This window comes from Pongo pygmaeus, chromosome 4 (assembly GCF_028885625.2).
Source record: "Pongo pygmaeus isolate AG05252 chromosome 4, NHGRI_mPonPyg2-v2.0_pri, whole genome shotgun sequence".
In the NCBI taxonomy this organism is placed as follows: Eukaryota; Metazoa; Chordata; class Mammalia; order Primates; family Hominidae; genus Pongo; species Pongo pygmaeus.
Window position 1 is genome coordinate 120782832 of NC_072377.2, and position 22065 is coordinate 120804896.

Here is a 22065-nt window from a genome sequence, read left to right on the forward strand (position 1 = left end):
AACTCCTGGGGAAGACGGACACCATGGGTTGTTTCTGTGGAACTTGGAGTGCAAATGCTGCGATGGAGGTGTGAGTGTGTGCCACAGAAGAGAGGCAGGCAAAGGGCTTAGCGGGGACTTCGCTCCTGTCCCAGTTAGGATGAATTAGGCTGTTTGGGAAGAGACTACATAGGACTGAGAGGTCTCTGGGTTGCCTCTGGACCATAGTATCCCATGAAAATAATTCTAAGGCATGATTTGGGGAGGAGGACACTGCACTGTATTTGGACCCAAAACAGACCAAAACCCGGCAGACCAGAGACATCTTAATGGTCCACTGTACCCGCTGGATTCTTCTCACCCTCGGTCTAGAGTCCCAGACTCAGCTCTGATCCAGCTTGGTCACAAAATTCAGAAAACACTATTTATATTTCATATTTTATTTGGGTTTAAAGACATGGGACTCTATAAAATTGAAAGGAAGCATAAAGAAGCAGTGGAAATCACCAACCCCTACACCCGCTATTAAACTTGTACAATACCCTTTACCTCTCCGGGCCTCAATTTTCCCAACTATAAGCCAGTGAGGCCTCAGATGGTTTCCACCATTGTAGTATTACATTGGATAAATAACATATATGGAGGTTAAGCAGAAGACTAGAGGAACATTGGTTTTAGTATATGAGAAGGTAACTTTGGGTTTTGGTTAATGAGATGAAGGCAATCTGCTTGGCTGGCATGGAAGGCACTGGTGTGCATTTCATAGGATGTTCATTATCAGAGGTGCAAGCTTTGCCATTTCTAAAGTTTAAAATAGCCATATGAATATTTGCACATACCTGGGCTTAGGAACTCGTTCATCAGGAACTGGTGTCCAGGTGGAATCAGGAGACTTCTGTTCCTTGAATCTCCCAGTAAAAACACTGGCAATGTCAAGCATGTCATAGGCACAGACTGCAGACCCAGGAATGCTACAACATGACATTTCACATCAAGCGTTACTCATGCAATGGTTACGCGTGTGGTTTGGAACATACTCCAGAGAAACTTTCCTGGTACAGCAAATGAAATTTAAAGTTCATACCTTGGACACTATAAATATAAGGGATCTTAGTACACAAAGAAAATATTTCTCTCATCAAATTTGCATCAATTACCTTAAAGAATGGGCGAGTTATAGCAAGCGCACAGAGAGGAAAAAAATTCTTCATGTCTACATTGCCTCTTGAACTGATTTTATTTATAAAAGAAGAATTGTTGAGCTAGTGACAGAAGTTTCATGAATTCCCTGTTACTAATTATCAGTTAATGACCTCTCTGAAGTCTCTGGAGAGCATTCTGTATCACTAATATTGGTGAAAACTTGAAACAAAAATGCTCTCCCATTGTCCACATATTGCTTCTTTAAATTTGTTTTTTCGAGCCAAGAACTTAGAGTGTGAGAATGTGTTTGTGGGGAAACCCACACATATTTTATGTTAGTCTCTGTACATTTAAATTTTTACCTTCCTGATTACTTACATAAGACTAAACAATTTAAGTTTCTAAAATGCCATCACTTTGCAAATAAAGTACTTTATAAAGTGATAAATAACAATAATGGCCATCAGCTCCACCTATAATTATATCCTTGCCTGGCACCCCTGGAAGGCTTCTTTTTTTAATCAATGATGGGAAGGAATGAATTATTCACTCATCTGGGTGCACTGTTTACATTTGGACCCACATTTGTTTTTGACTAGAGTTGCTCCTTGATTTTGATCAAATAAATTGCAGGTACCAGCTGGCCAAGAGTTTTAATCAGGCTTTGAGATAGTGGGTCATTACATGGCAAGTGCGCCCAGGACAAGAGACATGGGTGCCCTGCAGTGTGGGAACATCATCCAGGGCAGGGAATATTATCCAGAGAGAATGATTTTGTCTTGAATTTTGCAAATGTTGAACAGATATAATAACTTCATAAATTATTAGGAGAATTTATTCCATCTTTAATTTCATAAGAAAATTATTGAATAATAATTGCTTAATAATAATTGCTTAAATAAAGCAAGAAATAGGGAGAAGCTTAAAATGCTTATTTAAAATAAGGTGGCAAAATAAATTTTAAGTGCATATAAATTTATACATGTACATATGTTGTTCACAGAAATAAGTGTATAAGACAGTGATAGGCCGGGCGCAGTGGCTCACGCCTATAATCCCAGCACTTTGGGAGGCTGAGGTGGGTGGATAACTTGAGATCATGAATTCAAGACCAGAGTGGCCGACATGGTGAAACTCTGTCTCTACTAAAAATACAAAAATTAGCCAAGCATGGTGGTGGGCGCCTGTAATCCCAGCTACTCGGGAGGCTGAAGCAGGAGAATCACTTGAAGCTGGGAAGCGGAGGTTGCAGTGAACCGAGACTGAGCCACCGCACTCCAGCCTGGGCAACAGAGTGAGACTCTGTCTCAAGAAAAAAAAAAAAAGAAGACAGTGATTTGTTCTCATCTGTTTTGGAATTTCAGAACCTTTGCATTATTTATTTAATTTCGTAAGACTCTCATCACATATTCCTTTTCTGAAAGTAACACATTTACATATAGTATTTGCTTTATATATTAAGAAAAATAGGATAAATACTATTTGAAGTATTTTCTGATGCACCCCGTAATAACTAAAGATATCCTAGGGTTTCATAGTCTTCCTGAGGTTAGAATCAGTTGCGAAATCCTTTCTTCTTCTTTCCTTACATTTCTCTCTCCTTCCTTCCTTTCTTTCCATTTTCCTTCATTCCTTCCCATCTTCCGTTCATTCAACATATGTTTATGGAACCCCTACTTAAGGCAGTAAGTGCACCACAAACAACATAGGGTCTTGCCCTCAGTTGGCTCACAGTTCAGTGTGGAGGCAAGTATAAGAATAATGACAAAAATAAGGAGAATTGCTTGAACCCAGGAGGCGGAGGTTGCAGCGAGCAGAGATGGCTCATTGCACTCCAGCCTGGGTGACAGAGCGAGACTCCATCTCAGGAAGAAAAAAATAATAATAACAAAAATCACAACAACAACATCTTCAGGACAATCTGGTAAGAGCAGAGTATGAAAGAAGTATGCACAAGGTCCCATAGGAGTTGACTAGCTGACATTTGAAGCATCTGCAGGGTTTTAGTGGGCAGATGTTGGTCGGGTGGGCAGATCGTGCAGAAAGCAATGAATGAGCAAAACATGGCACATTCAAGTAGCAGATCTTTGCTCCGATCAGCCTGTGGCACAGGCTGCATGGCAGAGGATGGGAGGGAATGAACTAGAGAAGGAAATGGGGCCAGACCCTGTGGGGGCTTGTGTGTCATGCCAAAGAGCAAGGGCTTTATTCTCAGGGCAAATAATGGATTTGAAACAATTTGACATGACCAAGTTTGCATGTGTAAAGCATGAAGTAGAGAGGGATGAAACCAGAGAAAGTGAAAACAGAGGGACTATATAGATGACAATGGGTATGTATATTTTTAGGTGGGTATTAGATTACCAAACAAATATGATTTCTGAGACTGTATAAGCATGCACTAAGTGGATATTTCTTAGGGGCCGTTTAAGAAAATACTGTAAATGGAGTTATCCATAATATTTAAGGGCTTACTACTATATTGTAATCACAAAGTAACCCACACTCTTAAAAAACAAGACAAAACAAACAAAACAAAACAGAAACTAGAAAACTAGAACTGGTCTTAGATTCCACTAGCCCCTGCATTTCCATGTGCCAAGACAGACAGTATACTTTTTCAAAATCCTAGAGAGTTAAGTTCTGATGTATGAGCAATAAAAGCCTGAATTTTTAAATATCATTTTTGTCCGCAAGTCTAAAAATCCCTACAGATGTTTAAAGCTTACTTAAATCTAACCAAATACTTCTTGGTGCAATATGGGTTCATATTTTCCAATTATTTTCAGTGGAGAGCTTGACTCTCATCCGCTGTATAATTGAGGAACATGATTTCGTCCTTCGTGAAGTTTGCTCTGTTCTTAAGCATTTCTTTCTAGATGTTATCCTTTAGTTTTATCATTTTTGTGCCTGTCATTTAGGCACTCATCAAGTTCTTAAAAGTCTTTGTAAAAAGTTTAATTCAAAGCAAAACAGTATTACTAGAGGAAGATACTCAATACAGAGCACCCAAAATTCTGCACAGAAATGAGAACACAGTGCATGAATTTAGATTTCACGACCATGCATACAGTTAGGATCATTTTCACCCAATAGTACTAGGACTGTGAAATCTTGTTGGCTTAACAGAGAGCTGAGTACTAAGGAAAAACACTAATGCTTATCTTCCTTCTGTTCTGTACACATTTTCACTGCTCTAGGAACAATTACTACTGCATCATTTAGTTGCTCGAAGTCTTAGTTTTAACTAAATACAAAAATAGGAGTGACTAGGCTGACACTCATAATTTGTAGGTACAATGTTTGATGATTTATAAATTCTCACTAGAGCCTTCCAGAGTCAGATTCTGGTGCTGCGGTTGGGGTCTGGGTTGTGGCCCAACTTGTTGAGTGAGCTTGCCCAAGGGTGGCTTTGTTGGACAGGTTAATAACCAAAGTCCTTTATCTTGAATCCTAGATTTTACCCTGTAGCACTTTAATACATTTCCAGTGTTTTAACTTCCAAAGGTACTGATCCAGTCATGAGAATATTAAAAGTCAAATACTGCAAATTATTAGATGACCTAGAAGAGACAGGAGGAACATTCTTGAGTTCCAAACTGCCTCTTCCATCTACTGACTACTTGGACCAAGTAGTATAATATGTCGAGCTCACTTTCCTTAAGTGGAAAAAGAGGACAATATTATCTAGTTTCTAGGATTACTAGAAGGATTTATAAATAACACATACAAAGTGTTTATATACCAGGCTTATATAAATAGAAGATATTGTCATAATTTATCTAATTACTTCCCCTAAAACCTAACTTAATAGTGCTTATAAACTACCATTAATTTGTTGATGAAAACTAAGTGTTAAGTGCTTCTTAGCTACACACAATGAATGCAATTTTCAGTCAGTTGCAAATATTGTTTATTAGAAGAGAAGCCCCTGGGAGAAGGAAGCCAGAAAGAATTGATGAGGTCAACACAGCTAAGGCATGATTACCTGTTATAAGGTGTAGAAAAGGTTGCCAGGACAACATCACGCCCGTTGATACGAATCACATCTGTAACTGCCTGGAGAATGTTGAAATAAAAATGAGAGTCTCCGGGAACTGAGCAGTTCAGGCGCGCCTTCAGGAACGATGTCCACTGTTTCTCCAGGACTCTTTGAGATCCTCCCATATCATTCTTACAAACCTGAGCCACTCTTGGGAAAACTACCTGCAGAGGAAAAACACATAGGGAAAATTAAATGCATTCATTTTGCAAGGAGATCCTAGTAGAATCTGCATTCCTTGAAAACAGAAACAAAACAACAAAGTGCTTAATTTAATACTGTTTCTAAAATCAGTAGCAAAAAAAAAAAAAAAAAAGAAAGAAAGAAAACAAAAAAAGAGGAAAACTCAGCATTAGAGCAGCATGTTTTAAAAGATAAGGCTGTGGCATTTAATACAGAGCCATAAATCCTTCAGGGAATCAGCTCCGAGCCACATAAACTCATTTCCATACAGACTGCTTAGCTTTTTATTTCCTCAAACAAAAGCACACTTTGTATGCACAATCTCTGCCATCCTCACTAGCTGCCTCTGGGCCCTGAATCTGTGCAAGCCACCCTGGCATTCTATGTTACCCTCCAACTTAGGGACCTTGATCAACTCTCTGGTAGAAAGAACTAAAACGGACATCCCCTAAGTGTTGTATATTGCTTTTTGCAGTAAAGACAAAAATCAAGACTCAATTTGATTAAAGATACTGGATACTTACAATCTCTGTGGAGCAACTCAATTAAGAAAAAAAAAACAAAACTGTTGAGTATACCTGGAAACCACATCTCAAGACACTTGACTCTCGGGCCAGGTGCAGAGGCTCATGCCTGTAATCCCAGCATTTTGGGAGGCTGAAGCAGGTGAATTACTTGAGGTCAGGAGTTCGAGACCACCCTGACGACATGGCGAAACCCTGTCTCTACTAAAAATAAAAAAATTAGCTGGGCACGGTGGCGCATGCCTGTAATCCCAGCTACTCGGGGGGCTGAGGCAGGAGAATCACTTGAACCCGGGAGGTAGAGGTTGCAGAGAGCCGAGATTGTACCACTGCACTCCAGCCTGGGCAACTGAGCAAGACTCCGTCTCAAAAAGAAAAAAAAGATACTTGAATCTCAGCATGAAACCAACCAAACATAAATTTTCAATAGAAATACTTAAGAGATTTCTTGCGATTCGTTACTGTTCTGAAACAGCAGATAGGGCCTCCAGACTGCACTCTGTTATTAGATTTATGGTTCTCATTTCAAGATCATTTATAACAACATTTGACCAAAGGTGTGGGTTTCTGAAAATGTTAGAAAGTGAGCCAGGGACAGCATCCCCTCTTACCTTTCCCATGGTGTTATACTCCACTGCTATTTCCCTGAAGAAGAAGTAGATAAAATCTCCGTAATCCACGGCTTGAACAAAGTATGGTTCTGTAGACAAACAGGCACTTTAATTGGGAACATGTCACAAAGAGATATCAGAATTTCAATCAACTGTAGCCAAAGACATGTTCTTAATTAAAAGTGTAGCACCATTAGACATTTGGTTAACACTAACCATTTCTAATGACTTCACACATGCAAGTGCTGGTGATTTCACAAGGCATTCACACTTACACATTATGTCTTTCAGAAGCTTTGCAATCAACAATGAAGAACTATCGAATTTTGCATATCTCTGTAATTTTACTTTCCACAATGGAATGCTCCTATTACAGAGAAGATTTTGTATACATTGCCTCGTCACCCTGACTCATACAGGGTTGTGAATAGCTTTTCTCCTCTTCCCCACCACTTCCAAGCCCCTGTCCCCTTCCATGAATGCATTGTTCAGTTCTTTTCATGCAGAACTCAGAGATGAGAGCTTGAAGCAAGAAAACATGAATGTAATGTATTCTATTGTTGTGGCATTGGTAGTTTTGTTAATACTCCAGAAACTCAGGGGAAGGAAAAAAGGGAGGTAAATAAATCAGTTGAAGCCACAGATGCAATTTACATGTTTCTCTCTGTCAGAAGCCATTACTCAAATGAAGATACAGTCTAAATCTCCCACAAGATGTGTGTTCTCCTCCCCTCCGACCCTCCTTCTTTTAATTGTTTGTTCACCTTTCAACCATTTTGAATCATGCTTGACGGTCCGCAGGGTAGGGCTTTCTCCAAGACTCCGGTAAATGACTGCGTCAATTGCAAGGAAGTCAGTCACTGTGGCTGAGTACAGTTTTCCATCTTAGAAGAAAAAGAAAAGAGGTGAACAGGGTGGGAGCAAGTCAGTGGGGGTGGAGGAATAATAAAGACATCCCCTAGATTGCTTTCCAACATCAGGCAAATGAGATAGGACAACTGGGAAAAATCCAAGAGTTGCTGGGAAAACTCTTGGCCCACATTCCTAACCATTTTAAATTGGGATCATGAGAGATGAAACATTTTTCATTTTAAAATTGCATGGCAATTTTTTTAAGCGGCAGCAGCAGTAGCAGCTCAGGGAACAGGGAAAATGGAAGATGTTTGCTTCACTTGATTAGCTGGACCTTGACTGAAACCTCAAGGCCAAGGATCCTTGGACACTACTACTGCCACCACACCATGGTAAACTGGATTAGGTGAGAGCCCAGGGAAAGATAGATGCTGATTGTGTCCCCAGAAATTTTAGGCACATGCATAAGTAAAGAAGTTCTCAGCCTCATCAGGTGAGAGGAGTTGAAGAGAGAGGGTTCATAAGCAAAAAAGGGCTGACTAAATTGCTAGCGTCCTGAGAGTCACAGCTCCTCTTGACCTTAGGCTTGACAGTTCACTAAACCCTCGCAATCTGGTTTCATTAACAGGTATTTGCTTCGGTATCTCCAAAGTCACAAACTAAAAACATTCTGAAACACAACACGCTAAAGCAAAGAAGAACAGGGAAGGGGTGACGCTGAGTTCAAACAGGTCTTTCTTTAATAATTCATGCTTTGGTGGAGATATGATTGAGGGTAGATCCCAGGCATAAGAGAATAAAGCAGACTGAAGATTAGTCTCTAGACCTTTTGGTTCCTTCCTGGCTTAGCAAACACTCTGCCAACAAATAATCAAAAGGGGTGTTCTAGAATGGCAAAATCTATGTTGATTACATGGAAACAAGAATTATATTCAAAATAAAAAAATTACTTCCGTGACTCACTTTTAGTGGATTACATATATTCATTAGTTGTATGTCAAAGTGACTTACGTACAACATAGTACTGTTCAAGCTCTTTTATATGTAGTGTAAACATAATGGCTTATTGTTTTGTTTGTTTGTTTTAAAAAAACATATCCAAATAAATAAAGATCTTGATGTCTGTCTTTGATCTTAAAATAATTAAAATTTGTCCAGGTTCAATTTAGAGATGTCTTAATATCTGCAGTATTAACAGCTATATATCAATAAGTTTTGACTATTTTGGTAGATTTAAACTGCAGAGAGCAAACCTTTCAATTGGCCCAAAAAATATCTAGGAATCATAACTTTTCTTATGGATTTTGAGCCCCAGGTCATGAAGACATTCTTTATATAAGACTATAGAATATGTATTCTATATTCCTATAGCCCTGCGCCTTGGCCTCCTACAGTGCTGGGATTACAGGCGAGAGCTACCACTCCCGGCCCTACAGTTAAATTTAAATTCTCCCCTGCAGCCACATTCTGCAAGGTCCCAACTAATGCAGGTTCCAAGTGTCAGTGAGGACCTCCAGCAGTAGTCATGCACTTGGAATATGCTCAAGTACTCTCTCCACTAGCCTTCCTCATACCTCACAAACAGGTCTACAAGACTTTGTATTCTTGACAGAACTGCTTCTCAGTAATACTGCGCTCTCATTTAGGGGGAGAACCTGAGGAACGTGCCCTTCTTAACTTGACAATCTATCACTGTAGATTCAGGCCCACAAATGAATGACACTGAGGGAGAGGTTCAGGAAGCCAGAAGCCAGGAACTAATCTTATTTCATAATCAAAGCCCTAGGGTCCCTCATCCAGCTAGTATGTGCCAGTTTTTAGCTGTTGTGATGGAAATTATAGCTAACTGCTTTATTACAAGCTATAACAATCACTATTATACCAACACTTCTCCTACAACCACCTCCACATACACAGCTGGTAATGAATTCCTAAATAAATTTCTAATTAAAGCACACAAACTCATACACAAAAATCCCACTACATCTGAAAATGATGGTCTGTTTGCTATTTCTTTATATCTTTTGCAGTGGAAAGAAGGAGTAGTGTTGGAGAGTAGAGGTCAGCCTAAGCAATTAGCACCCTCGCCTCAGCCACCATGGTCTTTCGGTCAGAGATGGGCGTGTAACCTAATCAGGTCAATGATATTTGAGAAGACGTTTGTTGGAAGCTTGTGGGTATGTGGCCTCATTGCTCTGAGAGACCTTCCAGAGGCTTCCTTTTGTTTCTTTCCCTTTCTTTTCTATATGTGGACAATAAGACATGTAGCCCTAATTGGGGCTGGCAGTCATCCTCTGACTGTGGGAACCACCAGTCTCATCATGAGGTCAACATAGAGCATGGGAATGAAAAGGACCTGCCTCCCGGATGACACTGTTGAGTTGTTGAATCTAGCCAACCCCAAAGTCCATCCCACCTTAAACAGTAAATGCACATCGGTAGGGGATTTTAAATTTAATTATTATTATTTTTTTTACATTGGTGGTTTGAGGTGGGATTTTCTATTATTTGAGCCCAAACATTCCCTAACTGATTCATCACATGTTCAGCGCTATGCTGTTTACCTGCAAACAGTGCAACGTTGGCATGTTTGGCATCATATGGGCATCTGGCCATTCCGCTGAATTCATCCCCGAATGGTTCCAACGTATCCATCTAAATGAAATAATCGGACTTAATTACAAACAACAACCTTTTCTTTTGCCCTAAACCCTCAGAAATAATTTCCAGGATGTGACAGGCCTTTTGTAATCTGTAACCACTTTGAGATGGACCCTGTTGAAGCCAACAGTTTTTTTAAAACTGTAGTTGAGAATCACATAAAATAGCTGTGTTAAAAACATATTTGTAGAGGAAAGATGGTCAAATCAGACATTCTTTCAAGCAGCGTACTCTTCCACGCAGCACATTTTTTTATGAAAGTTCTTTTCAGATATTTTATACCAACCAAGAGCTTTCTGTTGAACTCTGACAGACTTTGTGGTCTGTGGGTCTGGCATGTATTCAAAAATGATGCTTAGCACACAGTGATGCAACGGAAATGCCCTTATCCTAAGCTGTGCACGCTCTAATCCTATCAATGAGGAAAACAATAGACAAGGGGTATATGGTTTTCTTTATAATGTAACTAATCCTAGAAAAAAAAAAAAAAAAGTTATAGCTGTAGCTGGTCAAAGGCAAGAAGTAGTGAAGTACAAACGTTTCGGTTTGCGAGGTTGGAAAGGTCCAGAGACAAAAGCCATGGTGAATTCCTCTTTCCAAGAAGTGAAAACTAACCCTTGAAGCAGTCATCAAATCTTAGACTTCACAGCAGCTCCTGGGAAGTTAAACCACTATCGGGTACAGATAATTATACAAAGACCCAGCCTGATTTTTGCAGAAGTTCAAAAGGTTTAGAGAATAGGAGGAAAAAGGCAGGGAGTACAGTTTTAGATTTATAGTGGGTAGCCTTCAAAGCTCTCCCCTAGATAAGCTTGATAATCTAATTTGGGGCTATAACCTTTCTAACACATTCAGCTTACTTGTGTTATAAAAATTAATATAGATCGGGCATGGTAGACAGGCAGATACTGAAAATTTGTCACTCTCTTGCTTCATGTCACTCTAATCAACTTGATGCCTGTGAGCTATGATAAGACTTGGGTTTTTCAGTGGAAGGCTGGTCATTGTTTTCACTTTGAACCTTTGTCCTAATCCGTTGATAAAAAGCACTTAAGACAGAAGCTGTCGTTCTCCCTGCAGCCAAATACATTATGTCCCATATCATCAGCAATGTCACACTGTGCCCTGAGTCTAAAAATACACTTTTCTGAGCAATGCCAAGGGTTCTTACTACCATTCACAGTGCTAGGCATATTGTTGGGAACTGAGCATGAGCAACATCCCATCTGCGGCTTCTGAGAGGCCTGGGCTCCTGGAGCATGTCTCAGCAGGTGTGGCAAGAACAAGCAAGAGGTGACGGCATTACTATAAGTGTAGAATCGTGGGAAATGGAACATGTACAGAAAGAATAAGCCAGACCATTCATGGCCTGTATAATACTGTGCCAAGAAAACCTGTACTTTGTCATAAAAGATAGCTTCCCATCTAGGGAATTCCTTGGGATTTGTTAGAAGCATTAATCTTAATGAGTCCTAAACAATGACAAACAGGGATGGAATATTAAGTGGTAAATTAAAGTTGAAACCTTATCTGTATGCTGTCACTAGCTAGAGTAAATGCTGGGCTAGACTGGCTACCTCTATTATAAACTGATGGATCTTGTCTTTATACTTAAAAACTTGATCTTTGGTTTATGACAGACCTTTATTTATTAATTTTGATTTTTAAAAAATATTGCATTAAAAATCTAACATCTTAATTACTGAATTTTTTGGTGCCCCCTTCTATTTTGTGCCTGAGGCACGTGCCTCACTTGCTCCACCCTAATCCTGGACCTGTTGGTGCCCATTTCCAAGTGTAAGATGGAAGATGAGTAAGAGGGTCAAACAGACCTTCCCTTCACTATACATGCCAAAAGACAGAGGGTTTTTCTGGTGAGCTTGCTGGTACAGATTCCAGCCTATCATTGCTTTTCTCATTCTTCCCACTCCTAGGGTTTCACTTTATGATGATGGAACCCAAATCTATATTTCTCCCCGCATCTCTCTCTAAACCAAAGCTTACTGATCCAACTTCTTGCTAGATAGCTCTATTCATGTCCCATAGGCAGTGCTGTTCACAGTGCTTGGCATTCTCATACTGTGCAAAATGGAGCCCTTACCTTCACACTCCCCAACCCCCAACCCCAACCTCACAGCTCTTCCTTTATTTCCTGTCTGAATTGGTGGCAGCCCCATCCATCTACTCACCAAGAGATGGCCTAGGAGTCATTCTTGACTCACCTCTCTTCTCTCTTTATCCTGTGCTTATCTATTATTAAATCCTACCAGTTTTATCTATTCTCTTCCCTTTATCCCTGGGGCTATCTACATCTCAAGTTTTTTCTGTTAACACTTGTCATTTCACAGTCACACAATTCAGAATCAAATGAGATTTCTCGATCTCAATAGGCCATTTCTTACTCCATGCCTTTGTTCATGCTGTTCCCTGCTAACTGGAATGCTTTTCTTCCTTCATTTGGCTAATTTCTCCTTACCCTTTAAGACAAAGGTTAGGCATTGCCTCATTCAATGCTTTACAAAAATTAATTAAACGCCTGTTTGGGAGGCACTATGTTAGGTTCTGGAGAATCACAGATGTAATCCCTGCCTTTGGAGAGCCTGTGTTTCTTAAGGGCGGTGGTATTTGTGTTCCCGGTGTGAGAACAACAGGTAGGAAAGTTTGAAGACAGGGGGTCATCTTCTGAAGCTTCCCAGGCTCCTCACCTCATGCATGGCAGGAACTTTTGTGTTGTGCTTCCATAATCCATTGCATGATGTCACCATGGCAGCAACCCCATGAAATTGTTGTTTTCTTCTCCCTGCCTGGCTTCCCTAAGGGATGAGGCCTCCTGTCTGTCTTTACAACCTCAGCGACGGGCCAGAGTAGAAACACAGTACATGTTTCCTGAGAGAAAGGCTGGCAGAAAGATATACAAGGAAAGCTAACAGTGGTGCAGCCAAGACCTCAGATCACTGCCACCTCTGCTTCCAGGCCTGGCGAGTTCCCTGCTCCTTCATCAGCACCTCTGTTAGCTGCATCAAAACCAGCTAGATTTACTAACTCTTTAAGGGGGCTTTTTCCAGCCCTTGCATAAAGCCAAAGTAAGTAAGGCCGTGGTCAAGAAAGCTGAGTGCCCAATGTAATTAAATTCCTGTGTTCTTGTAGGAAAGTCTACAGTTTCAAATGCCATGCTTTTGAGATACCTTTTAGAATAGAAATCACTCACCATATAAGTGTGCTTTTGTGCTCAGAAGTTAGATAGTGGGGTGGGAGGGAGAAAAAAAATACAGAGAGGAAATCCACATGGTGTATGTGGTAAGTATGTCAGTCTTCTGAACAATAGAGAAAAGGGTCTTACAGAAACTAACTTTGGTAGGCAGGCTCTTTAAAGATGTGTCAATCAATCCTGAACAAACAGGAAGCTTAGAAGCCTGCTTAGGATCACTCATGTGGAGCAATACATTAAGTTGAACAAGTGAGAGGAACTCAGGTGGTGTTGAATTACCCCTCTTAGGTTGCTGCAGGTACAATCACAGTAAATTATGAAATGCCTCCTGGCAGTGTGGTTCCAACCGACAAATAGCGTTTACCTTATAGTTTCTGCAGGAAGGGTTGAAGGCATTAGTTCCACAGACAAACAATGCATCGTCGTTTTTCTTTAGAAGAACTTTAATAAAGTTGTGGCACTCATCCTGAAAAATAATTCAAACTGTTTTGTATCATGTCCATTCAGTACAGAAAGTGATTCTTCACTGTATGCTATGGTTGGCTGACAGTAAGGTTAAAATGGAGGTGCCTGAGGACTTCTCCCATTAAAAGTTCAAGTTCTTCCTGATGTTAACCACAAGATGATGCCGACATCAACGATTACTCTTTCAACAGTAAATAAAAACAAGGCATAGAATAGAAGAGTGTGTGTTTATTTTATGTCACAAAAGGAAGGCAAGCCTGGAAATGCCAACCTCCCATCATATTAATTTTAATGTCAGATGCTCCAGCGTTCCCTGATGTACAAAGCTGCTGGTTGAAGTGTGTTTTTATGTTGTTATATGACCAAAGGCACAAAACCCCGCATGTCTGCGGCAGCCTTTTATGAGCTCTTCCACAGACTCCCTGTGGGCCTTGGACTGCCGAGGTAGACATCGGAGTGCACTCAGAAGACTCTGGGCAGCCGGCTTTGTGTCCATAATCCTGTGTGCGCGTAAGTAGTTCATGATGCAAGCCTAGCAGCTGTTGTAATGTTTCATCACATTAAAAGCAAACTATTTTTGCAAATTAAAGCCTTCAATAAGTTGATGAGAAAAGCAATTACTGAGGGAAAAGGGAAAAAGCACAATCCATTCTACATCACGGTCTATGGCTGGAGATAACAGTCAAAAACTTAACCCAAAGTGGCAGCTGCAGGAGAAATGAAAATTGCCTACCTTATGTTTTCCCTTCATTCTGCATGTGTCTACATCGGCCTGTCTAGATTTCCATGTCAGTTTCTGCAGGGATCAAGAAAGAAATCAATTAGAGCCCAGAGGTTGTTGCGTTTGATTTTAGAAGTAAGAGTTCCCTTGGGGAGACTAAAGGCAGAACATATATTTATTGAAAGCTTTCTGCACCCTTTCTCCATGATTAATTCACCATAACAACAAAAGATTCCAGATGAAAACGTCTGTTTAATTTTGAACTCTTTAAACCACAAAATGGTCTTCTTCTGTTTGAGATAAAGATGAAGGAGAAAAGAAAGAAGAATAAACAAGAGTGTGGAAATTTTACATAAACTATCCAAATTAATTTGCCAAATTATGCTCATTTGGATAAAATATATGTCTTTGCCCTTTCCTCTCAGTTGATAAATCCATTTTTATAAAGAAGGCTTTTTTCTTAAAATACAGAAGTCATTTTCTTAAACATAAAGAGGACATTCACTCTAGGTGGAAAAAGATTTAATTCAGGTTATACTCCTTCACATAGATTAATGGACTGAAGGGATCTTCTATTCCTATGGCACAGGTTTTATGAACTAAAATATCCCCATGTGGAGTTATGAGGAAAGCTTAGGTTATACTTTATGTCTCTCTGAAATGGGTAACGATCAAGTTCCTGAACCACAACAGTCAAATCAAACTTAATACTGCAAGACATGGAAATATAACATTGAAACCTTTGTAGAATACATTTGTGGAACAAAATTTTACTTATGAAAACTGATATTTTCCTGGATAAATGAGGCAATATTTTTATAAAAGAAATGTACAAATTACCTAAAACTTCAAAATGTATATGTACACATATATTTGATGAATAAAATATGAAGTACATAACTGTTTCTGAACATGTATTAAATCCTAACCTATTCCCTAATTAGGATTTCACAAAATGCACGTTGGCATCTCTAAATTATGATTAGCTACATCATCTTAACGCACTTAAAATACACATTCTGTTCAAGAACTATCCAAAGGTCCTTCATTTTACAAATATGGTTTTAAAACAACTTACTTTGCTACAATAAATTTCTTCCGTGTGTGATGTGTCTATATCAACAGTATAAATATGGTCCCTAAAGGCAAAGAAAAATTAATACAAGGTCAAACACAGAGTCAAAACAGTTCATTTTCTGCTTAATGAGTTATGTCTTATCAGGGCAGATAAGCCCATATCCATGTTCATGATATCCACATGCAAGAAGAAAAGAGCGCAGCCTTCAAGAGATGTCTCCGGATCCCATTTAGCACCTTCTGATAAATCATGGCATTGTGCTCCAAGGAGCACCCTTTATGAAAACTTTCCTGTATTAGCTCTTCTCTCTGACACTAGAACTATAGCATCTGCATATATGTAGCTCAGAAGGGAGGGCTCTGAAAGTTAAATCGGCCCAAAGACTAGAACACAGATGCATTCGTGTGCCCTTTCATTATCTTCAAATACATGTACCAAATACTTGGTATTCAACATGCCACATCTGTTCATCAAGAAGGCTAACAAAAAAATGATCTCCATCTCCATCTCTCTTTTGAAAATATATTTCCATCTTAACTGTGATTATTTGATCGACAGGATGGATGACGACAAAGGTAAAATTATTTCCAGAAGCCACTCTTTTCCCTCATAATGATGGTCAATTAAAGTCTAAAATGTACTTAAGCTAAAGTTTACATTTCTTGCTTCTGTTCACCTTCCTGTTTTGCTGAGAATTGGGTTGTCTTTACAATTTGCTGCCAATCTAGCCTTGGAAGGAGAGAAAGAGAATCAGCAGCTCAGGTGTGGGGCTATATTTAAACATCCCCTTCTGTGTGAGCTGAGTACAAGGGCGTTTTTGTCTGGAATTCGTAAGAAAGAAAAGAAAAGAACTATATTCAACAGAGGAGATGGGGGGCTAGTGAGGGAAAGCAAAACAGCTCATTTTCCCTTGAAATAACATTGACTTTTTCTAAAATGCAGGAAGTCCTGGCGCTGGAAAATTACCCACAGCTTTAAACCAGGACCTCGTCTCCCATGCAGACTTTTAAGTCCCCTCGTTACTTAAAAGAAAGAGTGGGGAGGTGATAAGAAAGGAATTATTTGCAGGATTCACATATATATATATATATATATATATATATATATATACAATTTTTTTCAGTTCTTGGGAAATCTGTTTGCTTTTTGTTTTAGGAAAAATACAACAGAGAAAGATAACAGGCCGTCTCATGTGAAAATAAAACCAGCGGCAAGGGCAGTTGGCTTAGAAAATTCCCTTGCCAGCTACTGTGAGTGTGCATGGGGGAAGGGGGGGAAGGGCGTGGTAAGGGGTGGAGGAGTAGGGGCCTGTTTTGTAAATTGCTGAATAGGGAAGTTTCTTCAAACTTCAGTAGGCTGCCAGAATCACCCTGCCCTTTAATTTCAAGGCAGTTTTATTGCATTTGTTTATTACTTGCTTGACTTTATTGGTGGTGCTGTGGTCAGACTCATTATTGGACTGGAATTGCCTATTACTTTGCTATCAGGTTTGAGATGACTCGAGGCTTTTCCTTGCCTGCCTCCCCTCAAAACTTAAGTCGGAGCTGAACATATGAATTGTAAATGAACAACTGATTAATATGCATTGGCAGCTCCTCAGAAAGCTCTCAGATTGCCCCCTTTTGGCATGGCCTGTTTATGTTAATTAGCAGTTTAGAGATTAAAAAAGAAGAGGAATTTACAAAGTGGATAATAATAAAGCAGAATTGAAAGGGGTTCTTGCCACCAACCCTCACTCAGTCCCCTGGGTTCTGGATGGGACTTGGCTTGCGATTGCTGACACCAATTGTCTAGAAGAACTGGGAAGCCTTTTAAACACAGAATTCTGTGAATGAAATCTTCTTTTGGACAATGACAATCTTTTTCAATATCCAAAAGCTCGCATGGCCCTAGCAAATAAAAATGGTGCTTTATGGTAAACCACAGACCAGGGTCAGGGGTCATTCCCAACCATCTTAGTGTGCATCCCAGGTCTCATACACTGTTCTTCCTGAATTAAGTTGTTTGAACATAAACTGACTTAATCCTAGGACTTCCTCTTCCCCCTCCAGCAAGCACCACTGAATTGTGTTGCCATGGCTTGAACCTGGGCGGGCGGGGGGCGGGGGGTGCAGGGAGGGATTTAGCTTTAAATCGTGTTACTTGCTGCCTAGAAACCTGGATCTCTCAGAGCAATGTTGAGAAGTGTAAAATTAAAGTGAATTAAAGTTGGAAGTGTAAAAATAAAGTGTAAAATTAAAAGGAGAGAAGAAGTCCTAAATATGGTGGGCATGGAACTCCTTTAAGAATTTTTCTAAGGGTGTGTGTTGAGAGGAAGTGGCTGCGTATGGTGTGAAAGCAAACATGTCAGTGCTACAGTGATACAAACTTGACCTTTAATAAAGATGAGCTTATTTGATAGTTTCAAAAATATTACTGTGTTTCTTCTTTTTATCCTTCTATTTCTTCTTTTCCTTTCCTTCCTTGGGGTGAGGAGTTAGAGTAAAACTCTCTTGGTTTTAATGAGCTAGACTAATGGTCACTTTTAAGTCTGCATAGGACCTTGCTACTAACACTCAGGTAGCCCTGGGACCTGTGGTCCACACCCTGCTAAATCATCGAATACAAGGGCAGTCTGCTTTCCATTTTTTCCCCTGGAGACTCAACTAGAAAGTGAACAATTCACAAGAGATTCTTAAGTCAACCTATTTCTCACAGATTTAATGTTTTATCATTTGTTTTGATCAGCCCTTAGACAATTCAGTATTAATGTCATTTTCCAACCCTATTACGTTTAGGAAAATAAAAATGACATTTAAGAAGGAGCTGGTATTCTATCAGAGAGGTGACTACTGACTACTGAGCATCTTATGGAAATGCTTTATAGTGGCTACTCATAATGACCATGTTCTTGGGCAACAGCTATTACAAGGGTATTCTCAGGACAAACAGTACCAGCTCTGTTCCTCAATATGCAGCAAAGTACAGGCAATGACAGTATGGACTCTAGAGCAAGACCACCCTGGTTCAAATCCTGCCTCTGTCATTTTGGCCCCATCATTTCACCTATCTGTCCCTTGGATTCCTCCTATAAGACATGTGAATAATAATAGCTCCTTCTTATAGGGTTGTTTCCAGGATTGGATGAATTGACATTCATAAAGAATCTACAGCTATGTTTGTTAATTGTATGTGTACAGCATACTAGTTGTATATACTGTATAAGTATTTGTAAAGTAAAACTTTAGGAAAGTATTTGGACATTGCTTCCTGTAGCCAAGTTAGGGGCAGTTTCAGGACGTTTTAGTCTAGCCCTTTTTTTTTTAACTTTATGTTGCACAGCTTATCACCTCGGAACATCTAAGTGCTTTAGAAGAATCAACCACTGTTATTTACTTGTTCTTTCCTTATGCCAGACAGAAACGATCTCCATTTCTAGGACGGGCACGGTGGCTCACACCTGTAATTCCAGCACATTGAGAGGGCGAGGTGGGTGGACCACTTGAAGGTCAGGAGTTCGAGACTAGCCTGGCCAACATGGTGGAACCCCATCTCTACTAAAAATACAAAAATTAGCTGGGCGTGGTGGCGGGCACCTGTAGTCCCAGCTACTCAGGAGGCTGAGGCAGGAGAATTGCTTTAACCCTGGTTGGTGGGAGGAGGTTGCAGTGAGCTGAGATTGCGCCATTGCACTCCAGCCTGGACGATGGGAGTGAAACCCGGTCTCAAAAAAAAGCATAATCTCCATTTCTTCTCCCCAGTGTGAAATGATTAAACAGTGTAGAGCCAAGAAAGACCACAGGGAACACTACAAGATAGTGTTCCATGTTGCTGTTCATTTGGAATTATTTTGAATAGCTACACACTCCCAAAATGGAGGATCATATATTGTTGGACTCCTTAGGGACTTCATTAAGGTAATCAAATACAACATCTCATTTGGCAGAGGATACTTATGGCCAGAGAAGTTGTGGTCCGGCTAAATTAAGGGCAAAATTATAACAAAAGCCTAAATTTATGTGATCCCTGTTTGAGGCGTATTCTTACCATGCCATTCAGCCTTAAGACGTCAGTCTGTCTGTCTAAATAACATTTCCCCAATGGATTTTTTTTTTTTTTACCAGAACCAAATAAAAACCTTCTGAAATATATATTGTGCTTTCTTTGGTTGTCATTGCCGTTCTTTCAAAGTGATGATATAGATTATCAATGATATATATGTTAACTGCAAAAATACAAATAGGTTTAATGCACACACCTACATTCACACTATATAATACATGTTTACACATTCAACTTAATTTAATAAATAAGTATTAGGCCACATGAAGTGGTTCATGCCTATAATCCCAGCACTTTGGGAGGCCGAGGTGGGTGAATCACCTGAGGTCAGGAGTTCAAGACCAGCCTGACCAACATAGTGAAACCCTGTCTCTACTAAAAATACCAAATTAGCCGGGCATGGTGGTGCATGCCTGTTATTCCAGCTACTTGGGAGGCTGAGGCAAGAGAACTGCTTGAACCCAGGAGAGGGAGGCTTCAGTGAGCTGAGATTGCGCCACTGCACTCCAGCCTGGGCAACAAGAACGAAAACTCCATCTCAAACAAAGTATTGAGGAGCAGAGCATTCTAATGGGTGCTTGAATAAATATTTGCATATATATTCAGATAAACAGTGGATTATTTGAGTGTAAGTGCCCAAATATGCTATTATTTCTATTTAAATCCACATAGGGTTAAACAGACACAGACAATTTTGAAATAATGATTGCTTGATAAATTAAAGGAGCCTGTAAATTAAATAACACTCTATTTAGAAACCTCAAGATCTTAAAAATAATGCATAGCTGGTAAATTTAGGACCTTGGGCTTTTGGACACTCTGAAGGCAGACATGGGTAAAAGTCCCCTTACCTAGCAGCAATGTAGAGGGTTCCGTTCATGATCATAATCATCTGGATGTCCAGCCTGTGCCTCTGTGTGGTGTTCCGTCCTGGCTTGTGGCCCACAAACACCGGATACTGTTTTGTATCTGTGAAAAGAGGAGATGGGGCAAGAAAGGAAAAGCAAATCAAGCCAGGAATTGACAGGGTAGGGAGGGGAGGGGGACAGGTCACAAAAGAAAGCCGTGTTGAAGTCAGACCATGCCACCATTTTCCATTTCCATATGAGTCTGTTAGTTTAGGAAATATGATAGAAGAGTGCTCTTTAAGGTTCATCAAGTTACACTTTCATTTCTAGATGATAATAAGCCTGGATTTATATTTCTAAGTGTCACAATTTTTGATTTGTCTCTCTTTCTCAGGGCTCAACTTGCTAGTGAACGCTTTGCATGAAGGTGCTCTTTTCTTCCACAGTTTTCTTTTCATCTTCTGTAGAGCTAAGCCTGAGGGGGCAGTCTGCCAAAGATCTTGTCTCGGGACAAAACTATTTCAAAGCAGCCTTCCCATCAATCACCACAAATGCAATGTGGTCTGGAGGCGAGAGCCCTTGTCCAGGAGCCAGAAGAAAAATACAGTCTCCACAGGCGTCCAGTTGGAATAATCCACTATTGAAGGCAGCCCTGAGAGGTTGGTTGGCATTCTAGGAACTGTGGGAAGTTCACTCTTGAGTTAAGCAATTGGCTAACAATTTCACAGAGATGTGGGCTTTGACAGGACAGGGTCAAACTGAGTGTAGCCAGTCAGGTGATCTGAAATTTTCACTGTCTTGGTGAGTCAATGAGCATATTTCTCTTTTCCTACAGTTCTCTTTGACTGAGAGTGGCCAATCTGTATTGAGATCTGGCCTTTAAAAATACCTGCATCTCAACATCTCTGCCTTTACACCTACAATCTCCAGAGCACTGGCGAGCCTCCACACAAACTCAGGAGGAAAGAAAGATGAGCCACATTTAAAAGGCACTTATTTTCTGGAGAGGGGTGGGAGTGTAAATGATGACTAGAAAACCATTCACAGATTTATGCTTCGACCCTCACTTTACACCCTTGTAGTATCTGACCATTACTCACAGTGAGTACCTTATCAGGAGGCTTACTATATTTTATTTACAAGGGAGCTTAGTATAAGACAATCTTGTGCTTTCCCTTCCACTGCTTTGAAATTTCATGTATCCGTTCATCAAGGAGATTGCTAAAACAACTCAAATGATCGTGGATTTGAGTGACCACTGAGGGGTGGCTTACAGTAGTCCATTTGGGCTGGAGTCCCATCTTTTTTTTTGAGACAGTCTCGCTCTGTCACGAGGCTGGAGTGCAGTGGTGTGATCTCGGCTTACTACAATCTCCGCCTCCCCGGTTCAAGCTATTCCACTGCCTCAGCCTCCTATAGCTGGGACTACAGGCACGCACCACTGTGCCCGGCTGACTTTTTTTTTTTTCTGTTGTATTTTAGTAGAGACAGGTTTCACCACGTTGGCCAGGATGGTCTCCATCTCTGACCTCGTGATCCGCCCACCTCGGCCTCCCAAAGTGCTGGGATTACAGGCGTAAGCCACCGCGCCCTGCTCTGGAGTCCCTTCTATACTCGAGCATCTTCTATTTCAGGAGTGATGAGCTTGAACTACACATTTGGTCTTAATAATGCCCTTTGACTTTGGACTCTCTAATTGTTTTGTGTGT

At 40.2% G+C, this 22065-nt stretch overlaps 1 protein-coding gene across 2 annotated transcripts in view; it reads right to left on the reverse strand.

Annotated features, from left to right (window-relative positions):
• The window catches only part of SEMA6A (semaphorin 6A), a 130590-nt gene that overhangs the window by 38084 nt on the left and 70441 nt on the right, over positions 1-22065 (reverse strand). For both annotated transcript variants that reach the window (XM_054488503.2, XM_054488502.2), the window contains exons 3-11: positions 20360-20477; positions 15468-15528; positions 14402-14464; positions 13568-13669; positions 9899-9989; positions 7247-7366; positions 6483-6571; positions 5111-5328; positions 819-950 (exon numbers count right to left, since the gene is read on the reverse strand). In XM_054488503.2, coding sequence (XP_054344478.1) covers positions 819-950; positions 5111-5328; positions 6483-6571; positions 7247-7366; positions 9899-9989; positions 13568-13669; positions 14402-14464; positions 15468-15528; positions 20360-20477 — 994 coding nt within the window. The remainder of the gene's footprint in view (positions 1-818; positions 951-5110; positions 5329-6482; positions 6572-7246; positions 7367-9898; positions 9990-13567; positions 13670-14401; positions 14465-15467; positions 15529-20359; positions 20478-22065) is intronic.